General features: G+C 40.0%; 1 protein-coding gene across 1 annotated transcript in view; it reads left to right on the plus strand.

Moving 5' to 3' along the window:
- The window catches only part of LOC114157052 (mitogen-activated protein kinase kinase kinase 11), a 52,000-nt gene that overhangs the window by 18,610 nt on the left and 10,271 nt on the right, over positions 1-23,119 (plus strand). Inside the window, exons 2-9 of the mRNA XM_028037743.1 lie at positions 1,627-1,807; positions 6,550-6,698; positions 7,498-7,673; positions 10,895-11,141; positions 13,889-14,005; positions 17,779-17,947; positions 19,140-19,252; positions 19,887-20,501. Coding sequence (XP_027893544.1) covers positions 1,627-1,807; positions 6,550-6,698; positions 7,498-7,673; positions 10,895-11,141; positions 13,889-14,005; positions 17,779-17,947; positions 19,140-19,252; positions 19,887-20,501 — 1,767 coding nt within the window. The remainder of the gene's footprint in view (positions 1-1,626; positions 1,808-6,549; positions 6,699-7,497; positions 7,674-10,894; positions 11,142-13,888; positions 14,006-17,778; positions 17,948-19,139; positions 19,253-19,886; positions 20,502-23,119) is intronic.

The following is a 23,119-nucleotide window of genomic DNA, read 5'->3' on the forward strand; positions in this document are numbered from 1 at the left end:
GACTCAGTCATCAGTTTCTAGTGCAAAGGATTCTGATTGTAATATCGATGTTCGTGTTTGTGTTCTCCGTCTAAATCTATCATTTTGTCCTTTGGGATGAATTCTTCAACACCGTCCTTATCTCTCCCAGAGTTTCAAAATAACTGTTGCTTAAGAGAAACCCCTGTGTTTCAGGGTCTTTTTTGTGAGTCTTTATTCAACAAGCTGAGAGCTTTAAAGGTTGTCCATAGTATTGAAGCTTTCTAAGCCCAAACAGCGAGATCTGTCCAGGGAGCAGAGCCTCCTGAGCCCAAGTGCGGAGCACGTTCTCGGTTAAAATAGCTGTCAATGTGAGACATGTTTAGTTTTTAACAGTAGCCATCTTTTTATTGTGATTGTTTAGAAAAAAATGGCTAACCTCTGAGAATATCATCTTGACGTTGTCTCATTGAAGCATGTTGTAGGGACTGGAAACATCCCATCATGGACCAAACACGGGAACAGAATAAACCCCCAAAATAATACAGTGATCAATAGAAATTAAAATTTTCTTTTTCTGACCTGCTATCATTACTTTCACTGGTTTTATAATTTTTTTTAATAGTTTTTTTAAAAAAGGAAAATATGTGTTGTAGATGATAAAGGTTTTGAAAATGCATTACAAGATTATCCCTATTTTTTTTTTTAATCAAAACTGCATAATCTGAATTTTCTTAAACTTAAAAAAAAAACCTGTTAATCAGAGTTGGTTGATTAGCTGACAGTGGACAGGGCCTCGACTGTGATATAATCATTTTAATGAAGAAGTGAATCTTTTTCTTCTGCTTTTAAAACTCTTCCTAAAACCAATTTTTAAAAATTCTTTGGCATTCAAAAGGGACAAAACTTTGCGTGACCTTGTATTTGTATTTGTTTAATCTTTTATGATGTATCTTTATAGTTTGCTGTTATGTGCAGCTGTGGTTGGTTTTAAAGTGCTGTCTAAATAAAATTGCTTTGCTATAGTTAAGTTTCATTTTCAGAGCAATATTTGTGTTTGTAAGGTTTTAACGGCATGAAATCGTAGATTTGCAGCCAAAAATAAACAGAAAATTTTGTAATGACTTCCGTTTTATGCTGATTGCAATGCACACCACAAAACATCAGAGTTACTGCCCAGTGTCCATATGTAAATAAAAATATTTGATACAGAAGTCATCTGAATTCTGCAAGTTAAATGTGTGACTAGCTTTGTGTGACTAGCATAGCTAGCCTGCTCCCAAGAACGCACATGACTTCCTTAGCATTGTATTTTCAATGCTTACAATGGATGCACCTTGCTCCATGTAGAGGAGCACTGACGAATTTTGGCAGGCGAAGACGAATATATTTACAACAGGAAAGCGAAGTGTGACGCAGGAATTGCTGAAATGTGTCTGACTGGATCACAGTGGGCTGAAAACAAGAGGAAGAGGAAGTGAGAAAGAAACAGAGAATCCATGTTCTGAAGGAGAATCTCAGCCACATTTGATTTTTACCTGCTGTTACGGGACAAAATCTCTCTAAAGTTGGCTGTTTTATCAAAATTTAAGATCACGATGCCTCTAACACAAACCATTTTTTTTGCTTCCTTCCTTTTCCTACCTACCCCGTCTTTGTGTTCTGCAGTCCTGCTGGCTCAGCCAATAGAGAATGAATGCATGGAGGGGCTGACATTGAAGATCACTGACTTTGGCCTGGCGAGGGAGTGGCACAAGACCACAAAGATGAGCACGGCCGGAACCTACGCCTGGATGGCCCCGGAGGTCATCAAGTCCTCGACCTTCTCCAAGGGCAGCGATGTTTGGAGGTGAGCATGGTTACACTTATGGTTGAAACATTACATCCACTCCTCTTGGGCAGGAATTTTGTATTATACTTTGGCTTTATATCACTTACACTTTCAATAGTGTAAATTATAATTTTTAAGCTAATATTTGGTTAGGTGTCTGTTGGATGCTTAATGTGTGCCTGCTTTCCCCTTTTTAAAACCTTAATGACAAGATGAATGTTTTAGGAGACTTTCAGACCTAAGGACACTGTTTTATTGTGCAAATATCTTAGTACACTTGATATAAGACATAACTAACTAACAAACAACTTTTCAGAAAGATATAGCAATTTGCTTTATCTAAATATATATATTTTTTTAATATTGATGATGTAGTCCTTCTGGAACTTTATTTTCCTTACAACGTGACGTTATTCCCAAATTGAAATAAACTGCCAGTGGCACTAGTGGGTTTTCATGAACTTTAAGGAATTATTGACTTGAAATAAGCTCCAATATCTTGCTGAAAAGTTTTTAGTTAGTTTTGTCATATTTAATGTGTTGTAAGATATTTGCTTTAGAAACTAGACCAAAAGTACCTGGTAAGATTTTGTGTTCTTAGAGTGCAGACTGAGTTATATAGCTGTTTTTTTTAAAAGCATTGTGACTTTCATAGTTCATGCGTACATTGGTGCAGTATTCTCCCCAAAATTTACAAAAGTTCGGAGGCGCCGGCGCTGCTACAACGCGCGCGCCAACACGCAGAAGCGCAGTTATGTACCTAGCATTAGCCTGGCGGGTTTTCAAGTTTTGTGCTTGTAGCTTGACAAAAATGTTAAAAAAAAAAATTAGATTTCCAATGGACACTTTGTATGCTTTTTGCAAGGCGTATGCTAGCATGTCCCAGCAACTTTTGTGGAAGTGCCGAAGGAGCTCGCAAGTTTTCGTTTGTGTACAACAGACGGCTTCCAATCATCTGTAAGGCTTGAACTAGTGGAGTTTTTGGTTTGGTAGGAGGAGAGAAAAAAAAATAGAAGTTGTAATTGGAGACTTGTTGATGAAGAGGAGAGGCAGTGTGATGGATTGCAACAAGGCCACCGTGACCATGTGACGGCGTTCCCTTCAAAGGCCTGCTCTGTGCTTTGTTGTGAGACATGTGTACTGCACACTGTCCCATTGTCTCTGCTATAGACAGAGAAGGAGGCCTCACACCAGACCTGACCGCGGCCCTTTATCTGGGAATAGCTTAGTGTTGGTGTGTGTGTGTGTGTGGAGCCACATCTAGACACTATAACTGGAATCCGCTGATTATGGCTTTAGGGTTTATCATAATGACTGAGATTTCTTAAAGTGGTGTTTTAGAACTGGAATCTGGATGGACGTAAACACAAAGTCTTCATCTTGGCAGTAGGAAGAAAGATTTGTAGTTTTGTAAATCGATGAGTCATTCTCAAGATTTGTTTGCCGAGATTAAACTTCTACTTTTATATGCTTTGCTTTAATTGTCACCCTATCCTCCCTGTGCTTCTTAGGACACGTTCAAAAGAATGTCTAAACAGAATCTAGATATGCTGGAGCTATCAAAGAAAACCCCTAATTAGTATAAGTTTACAGTTTTTCCCCATTTTAATTTTTTTTTTTAGTTTATCCACTGTCTCTTTCTTTCTGTCTTGACACCAACAGCGAGAAAATGGGGCGACGCGTCTGCATTTGCAGAGCAAAGTAAGGCAGCCTGCCTTTGGAGAAAAAAAACAAAGGCCGATCTTTGTTCTGGTATTCTTTCTCATCTGTCCTCAGCTGCTTGTCTCCAGATTTTCGGAGCGGAACCCGACGGCCGCCTCTGAGTGCGAGCCGACGAGGCCGGTTTTCTTCTTCTTCTTCTTCTTCTTCTTCTTCTTCTCCTCCTTCTTTCTTTCTTTCTTTCTTTCTTTCTTTCTGCGGAGTCACACAGCGTGTGGAAGTTGTAATTAAAGAACTAAATAAAAAACAAAAAGGCGGCGGCCCTGTGCTCTCCTCTCAGCGGGGCCCGCAGAGCGCGCTCAGTCAGGGCCGGGCGAGGGCTAATTGACGGTGTGGGTGATCCAAGTCCTCTACGCCACGCTTTGTCTTCTGAAGACACAGTGCTGAAGCCTTTGTGCGCGCTCAAAAAAGAAACTCTCCCCGTTTGTCTGTTTGTGTTCATCATGCGTGACTTGTTGGTGCTGTGTAAGCATGTGGTTCGTCCAGCATGATGCTCCATTGCATCAGTTTGTCATGACGGGGTTTTATCACGGTTGCACAAGAGCGAGCCCAGTGTCTATGGTGTTATCAGGTTGTGTGCTTGGGACTAAAATAGATGTTGTCACACTGTCATGGAATAGACAGGCGTAACTCATGGTTGACTGGTCACCTGTTCTGTATTTAGTGGCTGATCGCTCCATTTGACGGCAGGTTTGGTTCAACCTCTTTAGGTTATCAGGACAATATTTAATTGGGATGCTGATGAAAATTAGCTTTTTCTTTCTCTATGTGAACTCTTGTATCTCTGCCACTTAAAACAAAAGGCCTTGTTTACACTGAGCTGATTTTCAGTGAAACCGTAACACGTTTGTTTACATGTGATCAGTGATCAGATTCTCTCACAATAGCTGCGTTTCCATTACAAATGTGCTTAAAACTTTGTATATTTTCTGCTATTGTTCGGGGGGGGGCTAAAGCCCATGGACTTTAGTTTTTCAGGTAACTAAATTGGGCTTTTTTATAATTGTCATATTTTCATTAAGTAAATTTATTTTCATAATTCCAATTTGCGCAATTATACGGTCAATGGAAAAGCAGCCAATATGAAACGTTGTACTGCATGTGCTACTTAGCCTTTTCAGTTTAGCTCTTCTTGTGACACAGAACATGTTAGGTAAGCACTTGGTTCATCAGAGACAAGGATGGTCAAACACTTTTAGACGGCATGCTGAAATCACAGCGCCACATAGTGGCCTGGCATGACAACTACAGCACATTCTAGGTAACTTGGCAGTCTCATCTCACTGATGCAATGCCTTCTAGACGTGGAACCTTTCACCCATTATCATCTGAAAATACCAGTAGTCTCCAGACATTGGATTTTTAACTATGGTGTGTGTCCAGCTGGTTGAATACATTGACAACAAATATACTGACAATTGAAATGTTCTGCGCTCACGCAAGCCTTTGAGATTTAAACACTGCACACACTGATGTTGTGGTGACGATTGCCTTTTATTACACAGTGGACCCTAAGAATTTGCGAATGACTGTAATACCTTAACACCTAAAAGCCTTCTAAAGGTGCTTCTAATTGCCTATTTTAATTGGTCACACATCAAATACGCCGAAAACTGTTTCGACACTACCACAGAACTAACATTTACAGTCTAAATAACCACTTAAGATGTACTTTTCAAAAGGGAATGGACCTATAAATATGACACAGATTATGTCTAAAATAATAATTGAGAGGTGTTAATGCTTTTAAACGCTTTTTCAATAATGCCATTAGTCACTATTCATATAAACATCTTTATAAATTAAGTAAGCTGCAGCTTTTTTTTTTTAAACACTTCTCAATTAGTTTCTTATGTCATTTGTCTATTTGTTGTATTTCTCTGTTCTTTTTCTCTTTAATAAGAACCAATCCTACAGTTTCTTTTGGCTCTGAGTGGGTCAAGTGTGAGCGTGAGTCAGCTGCTTCCTCATTTAGAGCTTTGTTTGTGTGGAGAGCGGTCAGGCTATCGTTTTTTTGTTGTGGTTGTTCATCTTATCTTTCAGCAGTTTCTCTTCCAAGATAGAAGCACCGTAGTCGTTGAACCAGGAGTCGTATTACATCTGCCAGTCTCCTCCCACTCCGTGTACATCACGGACTACAACCTCACTTCCTGTTTCAGCCGTAGTATCTGTCGGGTCACAGGCTCTTCTTGTTGTGCTGGAATTCTTGTCGGGCGGGATTTTCCAAGGACTCATTTTGCTTTTCTCTGTGGCCTTTACTTAGATGTGCCGCAGTGGGATTATAGTTTGTCGGATGTTCATGAATCGTCTTTATTAATGTTAATTTACAGAAAAAAAGAATAAGAATGGGGAGGGGGAGTTTTGGAAAAAGAAATGCGAAAAATGTAAATTATTTTATTAAAAATCTGAGCTAAGAAAAAGATGTTGTACATAATTTCACATTTATTTCCTTATTATTTACCTTGTCATTTATTTAGGGGTATTAGAAGTGAAAACAATGCCACTTTTTCTTTTTTAGTCTTTTTATTATTATTATTTCCAAAGAAAATTTCCTTCCACTTCACAATTATACACCTGCTTCACAATAAAATATGCTGAACATTCTTTGGTTTTAATAGATTTTGCTTACATCAAAAAATGTCAGTACCAGAGGGCTCCATCAGGACAACAAAGCAGAGAGAGAATTAATCTCTCTACGACTCTACAAATATATCCATTTTATAAATAAGAGTTTTTGAAGGAGATATATTCTACAATTCTTGAGTTTAGCTTTTTTTTTCATTTTTGGTGCACTGATAAATCAGCCCAGATTTTCTTAATTTTGTCAGATCAGTAATTAGCCGATTGCATGTAAAACTGATCTTATCCACTGATCTTACCTACCATATTTAGCAACGTTTCAGACAAAAAAACAAAACAAAGCCGTATCAGGCAAAATCTGAACCTCGTAATTGGCAATCGGACAGAAACCTGCAATCGGTGCACCCTTACTGGTCCAACTTTGTTCTGAGCAAACTGGTTTTCTTTTGTCCCATTTCCAGCTACGGTGTCCTGCTGTGGGAGCTGCTAACTGGGGAGGCCCCCTACAAAGGGATCGATGGTCTTGCCGTCGCCTACGGAGTCGCCGTCAACAAGCTGACCCTGCCCATCCCTTCCACCTGCCCCGAACCCTTCGCTCAGCTCATGTCAGGTGGGCTTTTTTTTTCCCGTTTGGTTGTTTGAGATTGATTCATCATTGCAACAATCACATAATTTTATTTTTGTCATTTCCACAAAGCTGCACTTAAAAGAGAGAAAACAGATTCGTCATTGAGGTTGTTTTTTTTTTTAAATAAGAGGAAGTGCGTTCTGGATATGGCTTGTGAAATTTTTTCTTCTCTTTAACAGAAACAATACTTGAATATTTTGGTATAATATACTTTTTTTTATGCTTTATTTGTCATCTTTCTTTATTGAAGAAAGAAACAACAACCCTAAGTCACTGTTGGCCCCCAGATGATTATTTAATTAATGGATTTGTTTTATTATTACTGTGCCCAAAGTTTTACAGCAAATGATGCCAAGCCCCCCCGTAGCAGGTTAATTAGGCCGAACCCTCCCAATAAGAGATCAGCTAATCCGTGGAATCGGCTGGCATAAACGCCTGGATCGCTTGTACATAAAAGTCACAGGCACGGCAGGATCTCTATCAGACATTCTCCAGTGCAGAACCAGCCGTGTCAATGAGTCACCAGGCCTAATTTAAGTCATAAAAATCGGATCTGACGGCTGTTGAGTCGAAGCGTTGTGAGCGAGCGACTTCCTCGTTTCTGGAGGAAAAGAAGTGAAACCGTTCAGGTTCTCTATACCGTCTTCAGGAGGCAGCTGCGACAAGCCGAGGTCAAACACAGATCTGGGGTTCTCAGGCTTATCAGCGTTTCCCTCGTCTTCTGGGCATTAATGCGCGATACAGTTTGTTGCTGACACGCTTGCCTGTCTGCGTGTGACAGAATGCTGGGACCAGGACATTCACCGACGGCCCGACTTCGCCTCCATCCTGACGCAGCTGACCACCCTGGAGCAGCAGGTGAAGGAGGAGATGCCGCAGGAGTCGTTTCACTCGCTGCAGGATGACTGGAAGCTGGAGATCCAGGACATGTTTGACGAGCTGCGGGCCAAAGAGAAGGTAAGAGGTTGGCGGAGACTTCAGTTAGCGCCTCGCTGACGCATTAGCTGGTGGGGAAGAACGGTTGGCCTTTTGAAGGCACCGATCCACTTTTTCTACTTTCGATACCGATACTGATATCTGAGGTTTAGTATCGTTCGATACTGATTCGATGCAAAAAGCAGTGCTGAAATGACTGAAAAAAGGTTCTTTTTGTTATTTTAAACGCAGACATAAATGTACCGAGTTACTGCACCAGTAAAGAACACCTAAACACACCAACAGCTTCACAAGCTTGCTCAAACTTGTAAAAACAACGCAATTTTAATTTGTTCAGTCAGTTCAATTAGGAGTAGAGCATCCAATGTAAAATATATAATTAAGAAACTGAAACTAAAAACAATAGGTCGACTACCACTTTTCTTGGTCAGACATGTAAAAATAAACTGCAACAAACCTTTTTTTTAAATGGGTCAGAAAGTGCAATTTGGAATTCTAAACGGGTGTAAGATGAATAATAAGGGATGGCATCGCTCAGATCACAAAGTATAGAATTGGACTGATTAGATCTGCCCTTATGGATCGGACACATTGACACTGAGTCACAATCTAGAATTTTTTTCTGGATTCCTATGTATAAAGGACTAAACCGTGGTTTTCACAATATGGTGGATATTTGACATATATGGCTTTATAAATTTTTGTGTTGCTGCCAAAAACCTGGTGTGTACTTTCCATTTCAGGATGTCCTGACAGAGGCACAACAGCAAAGGATAGTCTGAAAGTATGTTGATTTCATGGCTGAATTAAAACACAGGAAGAATATTTATCACTAAATTATGCCTAAAAAACAGAAAAAAACAAATAAATAAGATAAAATAGTAAAAATGGTTAAAGTAAATTAGAAAAAAAAGAAGTTAAAAAGTAACATTTTGTAGGCCAAACTTTGTAGTTAGCATTTGCAATGCATTTCCTGTAGAAATTCTTCCTCTACTGCCTGTTATTGAATATAAGCAGATTTTGCCTGCAGTGCCATCTACTGTTCAAAATAAGAACTGCAGTATACAAGCCAGAAGGGCACGCTTGTTAATTATTATTTAATTAATCTTATTAGTACAACAAGCACTTTGGAGGACTTACTCGTGTACCTAAAGTAGAAAGACATTAACATTTTTTAGTTGCCTACTTGCAGATTACATCACTGTCATTATCATAATACTAGCAGCCCTACTGAGAATCCAGTTAAGTGTATTTATGTACTACAAAAATGCAGTTTGTTGATAGTAGTATGTTTATACGTGCTAAAATCAATCATATCAATCAGACTCTCTCTGAAGAAGCCTGAAAAAATTTGACCATTGGTTTAAAAAGTCTGCTACGGGAAATATTTGAGTGTAAATATCAAATAATGGGACAAGAACTGACTAGAATCTACAAATTTGTTCTTGCAACTTATGTCATTTTGGTAATAAACTTGCCTGACAATATTCTCTTCAGTTGTGGAAATATTTTATTTTCATGTGTTGAAAACTGAAAGTCCTACTGGATTTTCCCTGTCGGGACAGAAGTGTCAGCCATATTACAGTTCACATATCAAACATTTTTTCTTTTTTTTTTTATATACTACATTCCCTTTTCAGCTTCATGGTTCCTTTTTATACAGATGTTTCGGTTCGTCGCACGACTCCTTCGAGACAGGCAGCTCTTCTCATGATGGAAGCGTCGGTTATTGGTTGTATTTTGAGCTGAAAACATCAAATGAAACCTAAAAATGATGGCCTCTGCGCGAGCTCTCGGACTGGCGTTTAACGGGCCTCGCCTTGAACGTTTACTGGCGGAACGGCGCATATTTCTGCTCCTCTGAGCTGGCATTTTAATGTGAGCGCCATCGGACTAAAAGCAAAAGCTCCGGTTTAAGCCGGTAATGTTGTTGCTGGGCTTTATGAAGAACACACGTTACCTCTGGATATATTGGAGGCTGTAAAGCCGTTGTTTATTGGGAGCTCAGGCTGTTTTTCAGACCGTTCCTGACAGCGATAGTCCAGAAGGAGAGCTAGAAAGAGTTTAAAAGCTTTACTTGTTGTTTTCTCTAGTCTGAGGAAGAGCAATGATGAAAAGCTGGGCAACATTATGAAGTTAAGTCTTATTCAAGCTAGGTCAGTTGTTGTAAAGTAAATGTATATGAATAGAGGTACACCATGTGTAGTGTAAGCTCCTTGAAGTAAATAGATGTTGTTTTGTCCTCTTTAGTGAAACTGTGTCTATTAAATTGTGAATTTGGCAATGAAATATTGTTGCTTGGCTACCGGAGTACACAGAAAAAATACTGAAAAACTATTCGTGTGCCTGTAAATACATATATACAGGTGTTACTAGTGCAGGTAAAAAAAGGATAAAATAAAACAATTCTAAAATGAATATTATACAAATAAAATATATTGAGGCACCAATAAAAGCAACAATGAATTGTTAAATTAAAGATACTGAACTTAGCATTTGGCTGCTTAGCAAACGTCGGCTAATAGCACATCAAGTAGCTTTGCGGCTAGCTATTTCAACTAAATTTTTAAAAAAATGTTTTTAGATATGCCCTATGGACAAATCCACAAAAGGTGAATTTTCCACATATAATTTAAAGTGACATTCAATATATAAATACGGGAAAAACTAAACCAACAGGGCAGTTAGGCAGGGGCCTTAATTGGTGTATAAATGTGAAGCAAAATGATGCATTACTTTCAGACAACTTTGGAAGTGTGGCATTACACTGTAAATATCAAATAATGGGATAAGAACTGACTAGAATCTACAAATTTGTTCTTGCAACTTATGTCATTTTGGTAATAAACTTGCCTGACAATATTCTCTTCAGTTGTGGAAATATTTTATTTTCATGTGTTGAAAACTGAAAGTCCTACTGGATTTTCTCTGTCGGGACAGAAGTGTCAGCCATATTACAGTTCACATATCAAACATTTTTTCTTTTTTTTTTTATACTACATTCCCTTTTCAGCTTCATGGTTCCTTTTTATACAGATGTTTCAGTTCATCGCACGACTCCTTCGAGACAGGCAGCTCTTCTCATGATGGAAGCGTCGGTTATTGGTTGTATTTTGAGCTGAAAACATCAAATGAAACCTAAAAACCTAAATAAAATCCAGTGTGTGCCCATTGCCCTCCTGAAGCAGTGTAGTCTGCAGAATGACCCTAACGATGCGGCGGTGCGTTTCCTCCTCCACCAGGAGCTGCGGTGTCGCGAAGAGGAGCTGAAGCGAGCGGCCCTGGAGCAGAAGTCTCACGAAGAGTTCCTGCGGCAGCGCGAGCAGCAGCTGGCCCAGTGGGAGCAGGATGTGTTCGAGCGTGAGCTCAGCCTCCTCATCCTCCACCTGAACCAGAACCAGGAGAAACCAAATGTCAAGAAGCGCAAGGGCACCTTCAAGAAGCACAAGCTCAAGAGCAAGAACGGCGAGAAGATCAGCATGCCACAAGGTATTTCCGTCTCCGTGTGCTTTTTGGCTTTTAGGGCTTGGTTTGATTGAAAACGCAAGCTTCGAACTTTAAATCGCCTTGCAAATAAGGGTTCTTTTGCTTGTCAATCCAGTGAGCGGGGGATTAGAACCGTGACTGTCCCGACAATGCGTTGATCGCTTTGAGCAATGGTTTTCTCTAGAAACCTTGCTAAGCCTGGTGCTAGGGGCATTAGAGCTGTCCACCAACAGCACAACGTGTTTTTGTGTTAATAAATGTTAAAAAGTTACAAAAATTCAGAAGACCAGGTGCAGGGATAGTGCGATGGTGCACAAAGGGGCACACCACTTTGTCCCCAGATCAGTGCGTCAACTATAAACCTAGCTTAATCCGTCCTTACTGTCACTGTTACTTGTTTTTTTTAAAAAAAAAACCTATTTAATATGATCAAATAATGTTTAACCTGGTGGGGGCAAGTAAAGCCTGGAGGCCCGTCAGGCTTATATCACACTGGGTTCACCGATGGCAGTTTTCAGGTTGACTACCGATCTTTAAGGTACCTGCCGATTTCGATTTTGGCTAATAGTCATTGTTTTGTCTGAAATATTGCAAACTGTACCAAGAAAGTTGCTGAGTTGGCAACAGTGAGGTGACTATTGTTAACCGCAGACATTCAGGTCCATCAGTCAAACCTCTGTCATGCCAAGGCAAAACAAGACAAGACAGTGGTTGATGTTTAGACCTTTGCTGAGGTAGATAAGATCGGTGGGTAAGATCGACTGCACTTTTAAGTATCGGCCAATCAGCGGTCTCCCAAAATGAAGGAAATCTGGGGCCGATTTATCGGTGCACCCCTAGTTTTCCCCAGTATTCTCACCCGACTGCTTCGGCTGATGTGTCCTCTGCTGCGGCAGAGTCACGCAGCCAGCAGCAGTTACCATCCAGTGCTTCAATGCGAGTCTGAGTGTATTTTGGGCCGAGCATGCATGCGTAAATGCGCCGTCTGTGTGTGCCTGTCAGTGTGTTTGTGTGTTGTGGTCAGCTCTTTTCCCAGCAGCAGCGGCAGCAGCAGGGCGGTGATGCAGCGGTGGCTGTGGTGGTGGTGGGTGGGGGTGTAGGGGTTGATGAGAGGGGAGGGTGAGCCAACCACGCCTCAACACTTCCTGTCCATAGATATACTGGCCTCTCTCACTTTGGCGCTTCCAGTCAATGCCTTTGGCTCTTTCTTTTTAGATACCTTCCTTTCCCCTAAAGTCGGTGTTTTTGTTTTCCTGCGAGCCGTATCGCGCTGAAACCTTTTATTATTTTTGCTTTTTCATTTCCTGTGCATGGCAGTTGTTGTTCTGCTTGTGTTCCTCTTGCACTTTTGACTTGAAGTAATTAGTTTCAGACACAATATGTTAAACTGTATGTAGTTTGATGTACAGTATTCTCAAAAATGTTTTAAATACATTTAATTGTTAGGTGTTGTAACGAAAAAGACCAACATTTTGAACTACAGACTTAGTCCAAAGGTTCCTGCACGTCCAGCTGGTATTTACTGGTATTTAAATTACGTCCCAGTCCCATTCTCTCAATATTATATGTGGTGCAGAACTATAAAATATGCTCCACTGTCTCATCTCAAAAAACAGAAGTCATGTTTCCTTGTAGCATGTTTCCCCAGTTATAAATAATACAATTTATAATTTAACCCAGTTTGACCAAGTCATAATCTGGATATGGTCAATTTTCCGCATTATGCCAACACTGTTTCTGCCATCTTCCCTTGACCTTTTGTTTTGTTACTAATTTCATTTCTCTTTTGCAGAATAACATTATTTCATTTTTTTTTACTGCTTGTTTTGCATATTTGTCTCGTTCCCTCTTCTTACTACATGCTGAAGGTATCCACAGAAACATAACTATTAGTCGCGCCGCTTGAATTCACTCCAGTAATTGTTGGATTCCTATTAAAAGGTCTGGTCTGCTTTATGAATAATTGTTTCAATGAGTATAATGATGAACATGAATTAGAGCAAATAAACTCGCTTAACGGACAAACTTCCTCAATCTGAGTCTCAGGAAAGGAGCCTGAAATTGGATGTGAAGACTAAACGGTTAACATATTTGAATCCAAACTTTTTACCTGCAGAATAGTTACATTTTACTACCAGGCAGCTTTTAAATTGGCTACTCCACCAACTACTTAGTAGTATTTTTATTTTTATTTTCCCCTTTCTACTTAGTAGTAGTAGCCAGCTTTCTAGCTGGTTAAGTAGTTAGACGTAGCTAGGTAGCTAGCTAGGTAGTTGGTAGATGTAGCTTGGTATTTGTTGGCAGTAAATTATTATTTTTACATAATTTAAGAATAGCAACAAATCTTTCAGTTATGATTTCTATCCAAAAACCCACAGCCCCTTGAATTGCTGCTTCTCGCTGTTAGCAAACTGTTGTGCCTCCCTAGTTAAATGACTAGGGAGGCACAACACAAAAAAAGCTCTTGGATGAGTTTTTTTTATTTGATTATCTCTGCGGTGAGTTGTCATGCAGTATTGTAACATTTTTAAATAAGTATGAGTTTTTTAAAAGCAGAAAAGCCAAATATTCAAGGAATAGTGTAAAATAGTGCAGCTAAAATCTGTTGGAAATCAGCTGAAATTGTTGAGATTCTTAAGGAAACGGGCAGATAAAAAAAAAAAAAAAAGCAACTTTTTAAACAGCACCATGAATTGTATTAAGCTGCTTTGTGAATATTTTAATTTTAATTTGTGTGTGTGTGTGTGCAGACTTCATCCATAAAATTACAGTGCAGGCATCCCCAGGCCTGGAAAAGAGGCGGTACTCTCCAGATTTGGGTTCGGGCTCCTCGCCGTCCTTCGGCCCACGGTTTCGTGCAATCCAACGTGAGTATAGTTATTTTCCCTCTGCCCAGATTGCTTCTGATCACGTCTTTACGCGCATCCCGGGTTGCAATATCTCCATTTGTGAACACCATGTCCTTTCATGTTGTCTTAAACACACGTCTTTTGTATTCCCCTTATGTCCCTGTGTGCCCCACCCCAGCCCACCCCTAGTTTCCTGCCCTGTTTCCCTCTCGCCCTCTCTCCTCCCTGCTCTCTCTCTCACACACACCCTTTTCCCCTTTCTATGGTCTGCTCCAGTCCAATTATTATCCGACTTCCTCAGCCGTTCAGCACTTCTTTTTTTATTTTCCCCAACTGTGGAGCTCCTCTTGTTTCTTCTGTCTGCAGTTGCCACAATCCAGCAGGAGGGGGAGCCATCCAGCTATACTTCCTGTGCAGAAAAATGGAGACACACATGTGCTCCATTTTTTTTCCAGGATCTTTTAATGTTGTTTGTGTTCTTGTGTTTTCTGACAATTCCAAAAGGGACAATTTTAATAACACAATAGTTGAAGGAATTGATATAACAGCACAAATTGGAATAAAAAAATTTACCTGCAAAAGTGCTTTTAACATCTAATAGACTTATCACTTAATTATTAAGTGGTATGATTATTTTTAAAAAATTTCTAAATAACTCTCTGTAACAGCAGTTACTAATTCATGAGTGGGGCGGCCATTAAAATATGTTTAGAAGATATTCATCTTAGAAGCCAGAAGTTTCTTTTTTTCATCTCTGGATATTTTAGTGGAGAACTTTTATTTCTCTGCTCAGATCAGTTCCATTGTTTCATTATCTGACAAATGAGATAGTAAGAAATTCAAACCAGCCCAAATTTCTTATGTGTCAGCTCTGTTTGTAATATAGCTGCCTAGCTCAGCGATACATGTTGGAAGCTAGCGAGTATTTCTGCTACAATTTATTTTCTGTGTGTTTTCTGGCAGAAATAATTAAGATTTTTGTTCCTTATTAGTTATTTCACTTTTTATTTCGAGTGTGACAGCAATCGTTACAACCCCGAGAGCCATTTGGTCAAAATGTGTTTAGAGCCACAAACGTTACATTAAGCAAATTAACATATCTTAACAAAATCAACAATAGGATTTTTCTTTATTTAAATGAAAAAAAAAAGACACCATTTTATGTTTGTTTTTTAGGTTTAAAATAAAGAAAATCAAACATTTACACAAAAATATTTTTGATTTTTCCAAAGGAACAGAACATTTTTATGTGGGAATTAAAAGAATTAAAAGAACATGCTTTAAAACCAAAATATGGAAAGCATGTGCTTTATCAAAGTTACTATATCAAAAATTAATATTCCTTACTCTATTAGTGTCATTTTTGTGAAACATCTTTGCATAAAGCAAATGAAAACAACTTTTTAAAAAGATGTATTTTTACTTTTTTTTTTTTGCATTTTTGACCACAGTGTTTGGTCTAACGAGCCACATGTTGCAGAATCCTCCTCTAACCAATCAGGTTAGAGTTTCTGACCTTTTACTAATTGAATCTCCAAGAATCTCCAAGAAAAAAAGAGAGAAAGGAAAATAAACCTCTAATGCACAAAAAAATATGGAATATGATGATGATGGGAGCCACGTAAAAACATCCAAGTCAATTTTCTAAATCATGCATCGGCGCACGTCAGGAAGGCAACCAGATTGCCTCTAATGTAGCACAGTTTATCTACTGAGCCTTTTCATTTCTGCTACTGAAATGAAATGAAATTTTGGAGTCACAATAACAAGGTACTCTGCAGTTGCCATTATGACAGTTTTTCCTCCAATATTTCTTTCTCCCGGAGTTGCAAAAGCGCGGACTTACCTCTCCCTGGGTACATGCTCTAAATTTAGAAAACAAAATTCGCTCGGTGCTCCGTCTCCTCCTCTGTTTACGTCGCACCGCGGCGCGGAGGTCGGTCCTCCGGAAGTTGTACTTAAACCCCATCCTGGAACTGAAAGACTGTTGCGGATTTCCCAGAGGTTGGCTTGATTCCTAACTGTGCGGCGCTAATCATGTTACGCATTACAGCCGAATTTGGATCAAACGGTGGCAGCTGCTCACTCCATTTAACCTGGATGTATAACTTTCTCGCTTGTTGTATCATCATAGTGTAAATTGATATTAACTTGTGTTTTTAAGATGCTTTTTTCCCCCTTCATACTTATTAGAAAGGGTTTGCTTTAGCTTCATTAGGTTTGTATAGAGCTTTAAAACTCCACATGTAACAAGTTCTAATGTTTAAAGAAGTGCATAGAAAACGATCTGTTTCAGTTAGTTGTTTAAATGGATTATGTAATTAAGGCTAGTGAGTCATTTTCTGTTGTTGTTGCTTTTTTTATCGTGTTATTTCACACTTTGTGAACATAATGAGGAAAACAAACTAACAAGTGTCGTTTCGAAAAACCAGCACACAAGAAAATGCAGAAACTGCAGCTAAAATTAGTATCTACTAAAGTAAGAAAAGGAAATGCAGTGGATTTCCAACGTATTCATACCTCTCTTCCAACTTTTGTCACAGTGCAACCACAAATGTAAACATATTTAGTTGGAATTTAATGTGCAAAACCAACACAAAAAAAAAGATCAGAGTTGACCTGAATTTTTTTTTTCTTTACTTTCTTTAAGGAAAAAAAATGCAGAACATTTTTTTTGTAAATCAAATTTGATATACAATTTTTTTGTTTGTTTTGTTTTTAATTGGCCAGCCCTAAACACTACATATTTTAAGGAGAAACTCTTTGAGCTGCATTTGTGTAAATCAGCACTTGCACCAAAAATGTGTTTTTAAACTGTAGAAAGCCAGCTCATTATCGCCCCCTTTAGGTCTAAAATTGGAAAGACCAACAGGGGTAAAAGCTCTTGGAAAGGGCTTTATGGGGCAGAATTATGTAACATTCTGGTAGTGTTGCCTTGATTCTTTCATTCATGTTTGACAAATCCTCTAATCTCCATGGCAACCACTCAGCTGCACAAAACGCCTGGTTGGACCTACTGTAGCTCCGCCTTTGTGGACGAAGCTCCTAAACTAGGCTGCAGTTTCAGAGTTTGTGCCTCACAAACACAAACTCGGTTTGCACTCCAACACTCAGCTCCTTCAGACTAGCTTGCAGCAGTTAGCAAACACCTGGCTGAACACATGCTAAGCTCATTGTAGGAGCTACTTCTCAGTGGTAAAAACGTTGCTAAAGGATTAATAGAGGAGCCATGTTGTAATGACTTTCTGAAGGCAGAGCTTCAGAAAGAGCATGAATTTCTTAAAGAGACGGAGGTGCAATTTCAAGCCCTTAAATATTGAAGTCGTATTTGATTTTTTAAAAATTATTATGTATTTTATAGTAACTGTTACTGAAGGTAACAGTTACTATATTGTGCTATAAAATGGCACTTTGTGCCTGGAAGACACATGACTCTGTCCCTTTAAAACTTTTAGCACAGTGACAGCTGTTGCAGACGGTCTGGTTTAGACATCCTCTGTGTTACTGTGTTACTGTATGCTGTTCACACTGCTGGCAGCGCAGACCTGTTGGTGTGAGGAGAGCTGAGATGTGTCACTTGAGCTCGGCAGATGCAATCTCAGTTATTCTTAGAGCTCAAGTCCCACCAGTTCCCCCTTTCCTGTGAGCCATGTGTGGTTCTGACCAGTTTGAAAGTTGAGTGTCACCGTCGGCCTCGGAAATACAAAAGCAAAATGAGAGAAACGTGCAGATTAATTTCATCTCATGTCCTCTGTCTCTCTCTCTCTCTCTTTCTCTCTCTGTCTCTTCAGTCAGTCCCAGCGACAGCAGGGCGTTTTGTCTGACCCCGGTCCGGTCATTAGAGACCCCGTCTCACAAGCAGTCCAACGGAGACCTGAGGCTGAACCCACCCTGGAGGCCCCAGAGCCCAAAGAGTCCCAAAAGCCCCAAGGTTCTGCGGCTCAGTCCCCAGGAAAGCAGGTTTGCCGGGACTTTAAACCACTAACGTTCTACTTTGGTTCTGCTCGTTTCTTTTTTAACAATATGTATTTAAACAACAACAAAAAAATCACATATTACATACTTCAACAAACATAAAACGGTTTTAGAGCTGTGCTGCTCATGGTGGCTGCATATAGAAATAACTTTGTTATGTTAGTTCTGGTTTGTTGTTTTTTCAGGCTTTTATTCCCTCTGGTTTTGGATGCTGTGCAGCTGGAAGGAATTTTAGTTTGTTTTTATTTTGTTACTATGAGTAACAAAAGGTATTGTTTTTACAACCAGGATATCAAAAAAACAACAACAACAACAACCCTAAACTACAGCCACAAATCACAGAGGAGTTAAAAGTGAAACTTTGTGACTGCAGACAGAGAAGAAGGAAGTTCAAACCTTCTCTTCCATCAATCAGAGTGGATGCTGCCTGGAAACTGAGCTGTCAGTGTGTCTGCTAGAGTCATAAGCCTGATGAAATAACGGTCTTCAGTCAGAGGCCTCTTCTAATTTGTTGCATCACTGACTGTTTCCGGAAATCCTCCCTTTGCTCCTTATTCCAGATCACAAACTTTCATTCAAAACTTTTGTTTACATCACCATGTGACATGTTGATTTTAAACTGTAAATGAAGGAAATAAATAAATAACATCAAAACTGGGGATGCACAATGCACTTTTTTTCCACTCCTGGTACGATACTGATACAGAAGAGCAGTGCTGAATTGACTTGAAATATTTTTTCTGTTTTCAAACACAGACATAACTGTGCTGAATTACAAATGTATCTGATACCTCTGCACCAGCACGGCTAAATACACCAACAGCTTCACAAGTTTGGCCAAACATGTAAACACAACCTCAATTTATTCAGTCACTGCAATTAGCAGAGTAACACCTAAAGTAAAATAATAATAAAGAAACGGAAATTGACAAAAACAGTCAAACATGTGAAAATAAACTGCAACAAAACATCTTTCAATGGTTCAGAAAGTGCAATTAGAAATTCTAAATATAACGAATAAGCATGATGTCGCTTAGAGAACAACACATAGAATTAGACTGAACAGAGTCTACCTTTATGGCTCAAGCACATTGTCACCAAGTTGTTTTTTCCCAATATTGCGACTGATACTGATATTAGGCGTTCTAAGATGTTCTGCTCGTCTGACTGCTTCCAGTTTATCGATGAGGGCCAAGCTGCTGGGGTCGGACAGCAACGAGAACGGAGACGCCATGGACGACTTCGAGGAGTACTGCCCCCCCACGCCGACCATGGCCTCCACTCAGAACGGTAACGCCGCCCTCTGGGCAGCACTATGTGAAATCGACTTTTTTTTAGCTTTACATCACGTTGTTATTCCATCATCGAAAACATACTTGGGAGTGTTGCTTTGATTCTTTTATGCATGTTTGAGAAATCATTTAATCTCTATGGCAACCATTGAACTGTACAAAACACCCGAGTGAACATAGCTCCTCCCCAACGCAGCTCCTTCAGACTAGCCACCAATTAGCAAACACCTGCTGGAGCTGAGCTCATTGTAGGAGCTGCTGCTCAGTTCAACGCTGGTAAAATGTTGTTAAATGTTTAGTAGGGGAGCCATGTTGTGATGACTTTCCAAAGGCGGAGTTTCAGAAAGAGCTGGAAGCTTTAAAGTGACAGAGTCCCAATTTCAAGACGTTAAGTTACAAACTCAAATTTTAACTCATATTTGAGTTTCTAACCACTGAAGTAAACATAGTTACTTCACTGTGCTAAAATGGCACTATGTGCCTGGAAACACATAATACTGCCCTTTTAAGACTCACCCAAGTCTGGCAGTGTGAATTAGAAACAGAAGCTGAATGAATAATAAATGCGTGGAGTCATTATTCTCTCTCACATCTTTTTCTTTTTTCTCTAAACTTTCTCTCTCTCACTATAGGCTCCTCGTCAAAGGACAGCCTCCGCCTTCCCCCCTCCCAGGGAGACTCTGGCAGCGAGGAGGGGGGCTACTCCCCGGCCGGCTCTCCCATGCCCGAGAGGGGGTTCCTTGGTGGCGCTGTCAAGAATACGCACCGAGTATTGCTAGGCTGTGGCTCCCTCTTGTCCTCCGTGGCGCTGGGTCGGGGCTTGGACTTCCCCCCCAGGGTTCCCCCTCGAACTAACCCCCCAGCCTCGGAGGAACGCTCCTCCTTCGAGCTGGAGATCTCCTCCCCCAGGCCGCTCATAACCGACCCCCCCGTGGTGGACGACCTCATCACCTTCTCCACGTCTGAGCCGCTCCCCAAGCCGCTGCTGGATTTAGCCCTGCAGTACCAGGAGCTAAAGCCGTTGCCCCTGACGCCGCCACCGCCCAACCCTCGCGAAAGGTCCGGCCCCCGGACGCCGCAGACGCACCACAGCAGCCCTCCGAGTCCGGGGACCCCACTGCAGCAGGACGGCGCCGTCCCGGCGGACTGGACCGCTAGTTCTGGTTCCAGCAACGGAGAGCTGAGCAGCGAGGCCTCGGAGAACCGACCCGACCGCAGGAGGAGGTCCAGCTACACCTCCCAGCTGGGTCAGTGGGTTCATTCCCCCTAGACCTGCTATCGTTATAACCTTGAGAGCCACATAAATAATATCACACCTGATAGTCCGGTAGACTCGGTTCAATTGGGGATCAAAGTTGCAACATTTGTTACATTTTCACCTGGTTTAGTTCCCCTCCCAGCCTATGGGAATGCTGCACCAAGAACCACTGATAGGTCTTCTTCGAAAACCTCTGAAGAAAACACTTTCTGCTTCACGTTATGTAAACAAAAATGTGACGGCGTCAGATTTTAGCAGATTTTGTCGATGGCACAAGACAACAAGTAATTTCTCCCGCTAACCCTAAAAAAAACCAACAGGTGTTTGTTTTGGTTTTATTTACCCAGAATGCCCTGCGCTCACGGCCAGATTTAAAAGGATAGGGGCTTATTTTGGTGCTCTATGTATTTTACTGATATAAATGAAAACACATTGGTGGAGATCATCAGTGGGTGCAAGTAATCAACTTTACATATTAATCTTGAAAAGATGTACTTTAAATTTAGAGTCAAATTTTTAATTACTCTTATCATTTGTATTCAAAATTTACATTATTAAAACACTTCATTCGATACGGGTTGGTTAGTTTTATGTAGACTACAATGTTTATAAAACATGCATTTGTAAATATAAATTAAAAAAATAAATCTCTGGAGCGCCCAAACACTGGCCGCTCTGGGCTACTGCCCCTGGAAGCCCTTTTTAAAGTCTGGCCCAGCCACTTTAAAAAATTATTTTAAAACCTTGACCTCGTTTAAAAAAAAAAAAAAAAAAACTTTCAATTTTGTGTAAATATAAATATCAACTTAAGAAAATTTGTTGTCATTTTTTTATTTCTGTTTTTAGGTTTTAAAATAAGGAAAAAACAAAACTTTTGTAGAAATGAGAAACGAACAATGATTTCCAATTTAATAACGAAAAAAAGTCGATCCCAAACACTTCTGGTGTGGAAAATCAATTTATTACATAAAAAACTGTTTAAAGCAGCATTTGCTATTAATTTTACATTTGAAACATTAGTTGATTCTTTATCATTTTAAGGCGGAGTTATGAAGAGCCATTGCTGAAGATCCAGAAGCCTGATCTTAATTTAATTAGAGTCTACCTCTGCTGTTTTAATTCTCACTAGTGTTTTCTTTGTTTCCTTTTTTTTTTTTTAAATTTGTCTTCTCCAGCTCTCTTCTTATTGGAAGTGCCATTTTAAATCAGCCGAGTACTTCCTTCAAGTACCTGCTCTTCGCCCAGATTGGGTTTCGGATTCGGGTTTTTAATTTAGCTCAGTGATTCACCTGCAACCCCTAACCGAGCTCGTTCCACCCGGCCGCGCACGCAAATCCCATTCCGGCTTTAACCTTGAGTCCCGTACCACCGTGGCATAACAATGTTTCCCCCCCAAACCCTACACACACACACACACACACACACACACACACACACACACACACACACACACACACACACACGGTTCTCCCGGAATTATCGTTCTTTGTTTTTAGTGAGAATTTTTGTTTCCATTTAGCAGCACAGGGGATACTTCGTTGCTGCAGGAGCTTTTTCATTAGCATCAAAGCTTCTCTGCAGCCATTTGCATATCTCAGGTAACAGCTGGCCCTCGCTGTACTTTACTGCTAATACTGGCAAAGCAGAGCTATCAACCAGGGTTGTTTTTTTTTAAATGCTGTTTTTTTTTTCACTCTTCTGAGATTGGAGTTTTCTTTCATTGAATAGCGCAGGATGAGTGCAGCACATTGGATGGAAGAGTAGCAGATTCCAGACTGCTAATCTGCAGTCTGTCTGCTGGAAACCGCCGCCAATTTCAGTAACGGTGTTCACGTTACGCATTTGATGGCGTCGCTGCGTACGTTTTGTGCCACATTCTTCGCCGTTTTCTCTCCGAGCTTTAAACCGACGCAAAGTAGTTCATGACTGTGGAGTAGGAGGAACATAATGCATCGTCAAAATGTGTTTTTTTTACAGTTAAAAATATGAAAAGTGGAGCATGCATTTGTATTCAGATTCTCTGACTAGAAGTATTGTGAAGTTCCTTCCTTTATTTGACAAAAGAAATGTAAAAAATTGGTATCGGTCAAAACTGGAATCAGGCAAATCCGTGAGACCTTCTGAGAACATCTGGATTTATACTGACATTTTAGCAGATTTCAGTTGACTGGATTTTATTTTGTAAAGGGAGATAAATGCAAATTCATGCAGATTTGCAGGGTTATCTTTTGTGATGAAAACACATGAACTACATTATGAAAACTCCAAGGAAATGTGCATGGTGTAGTATTTCAGACAGCTGCATCGATTTTCTTTACACCCGTTTTCAATGGAAGCGACCCAATTTTGGCGCCCCCCTTTGGTAACACCCTGGTGTTGAAAACAGGTCCAAATGTTCTCCAAACCTTTTGGTCGCTTGAACTACATATCACAAAAACATATACAAACCTTACACGGTGCCCTCGCATCCGCAAAAAGTCTTCAATTAATGTATCTAAATGTTTGGCCTTAAAATGTCTTAAATTTTTTGTGAAAAGTGAGTTTGCCTTTAATATATGATGACAGTTTTTAAATTTTGTTTTGACAAGAAGAACTATTTAATCTCGT

Source organism: Xiphophorus couchianus, chromosome 14 (genome assembly GCF_001444195.1).
Source record: "Xiphophorus couchianus chromosome 14, X_couchianus-1.0, whole genome shotgun sequence".
NCBI classification, from domain to species: domain Eukaryota; kingdom Metazoa; phylum Chordata; class Actinopteri; order Cyprinodontiformes; family Poeciliidae; genus Xiphophorus; species Xiphophorus couchianus.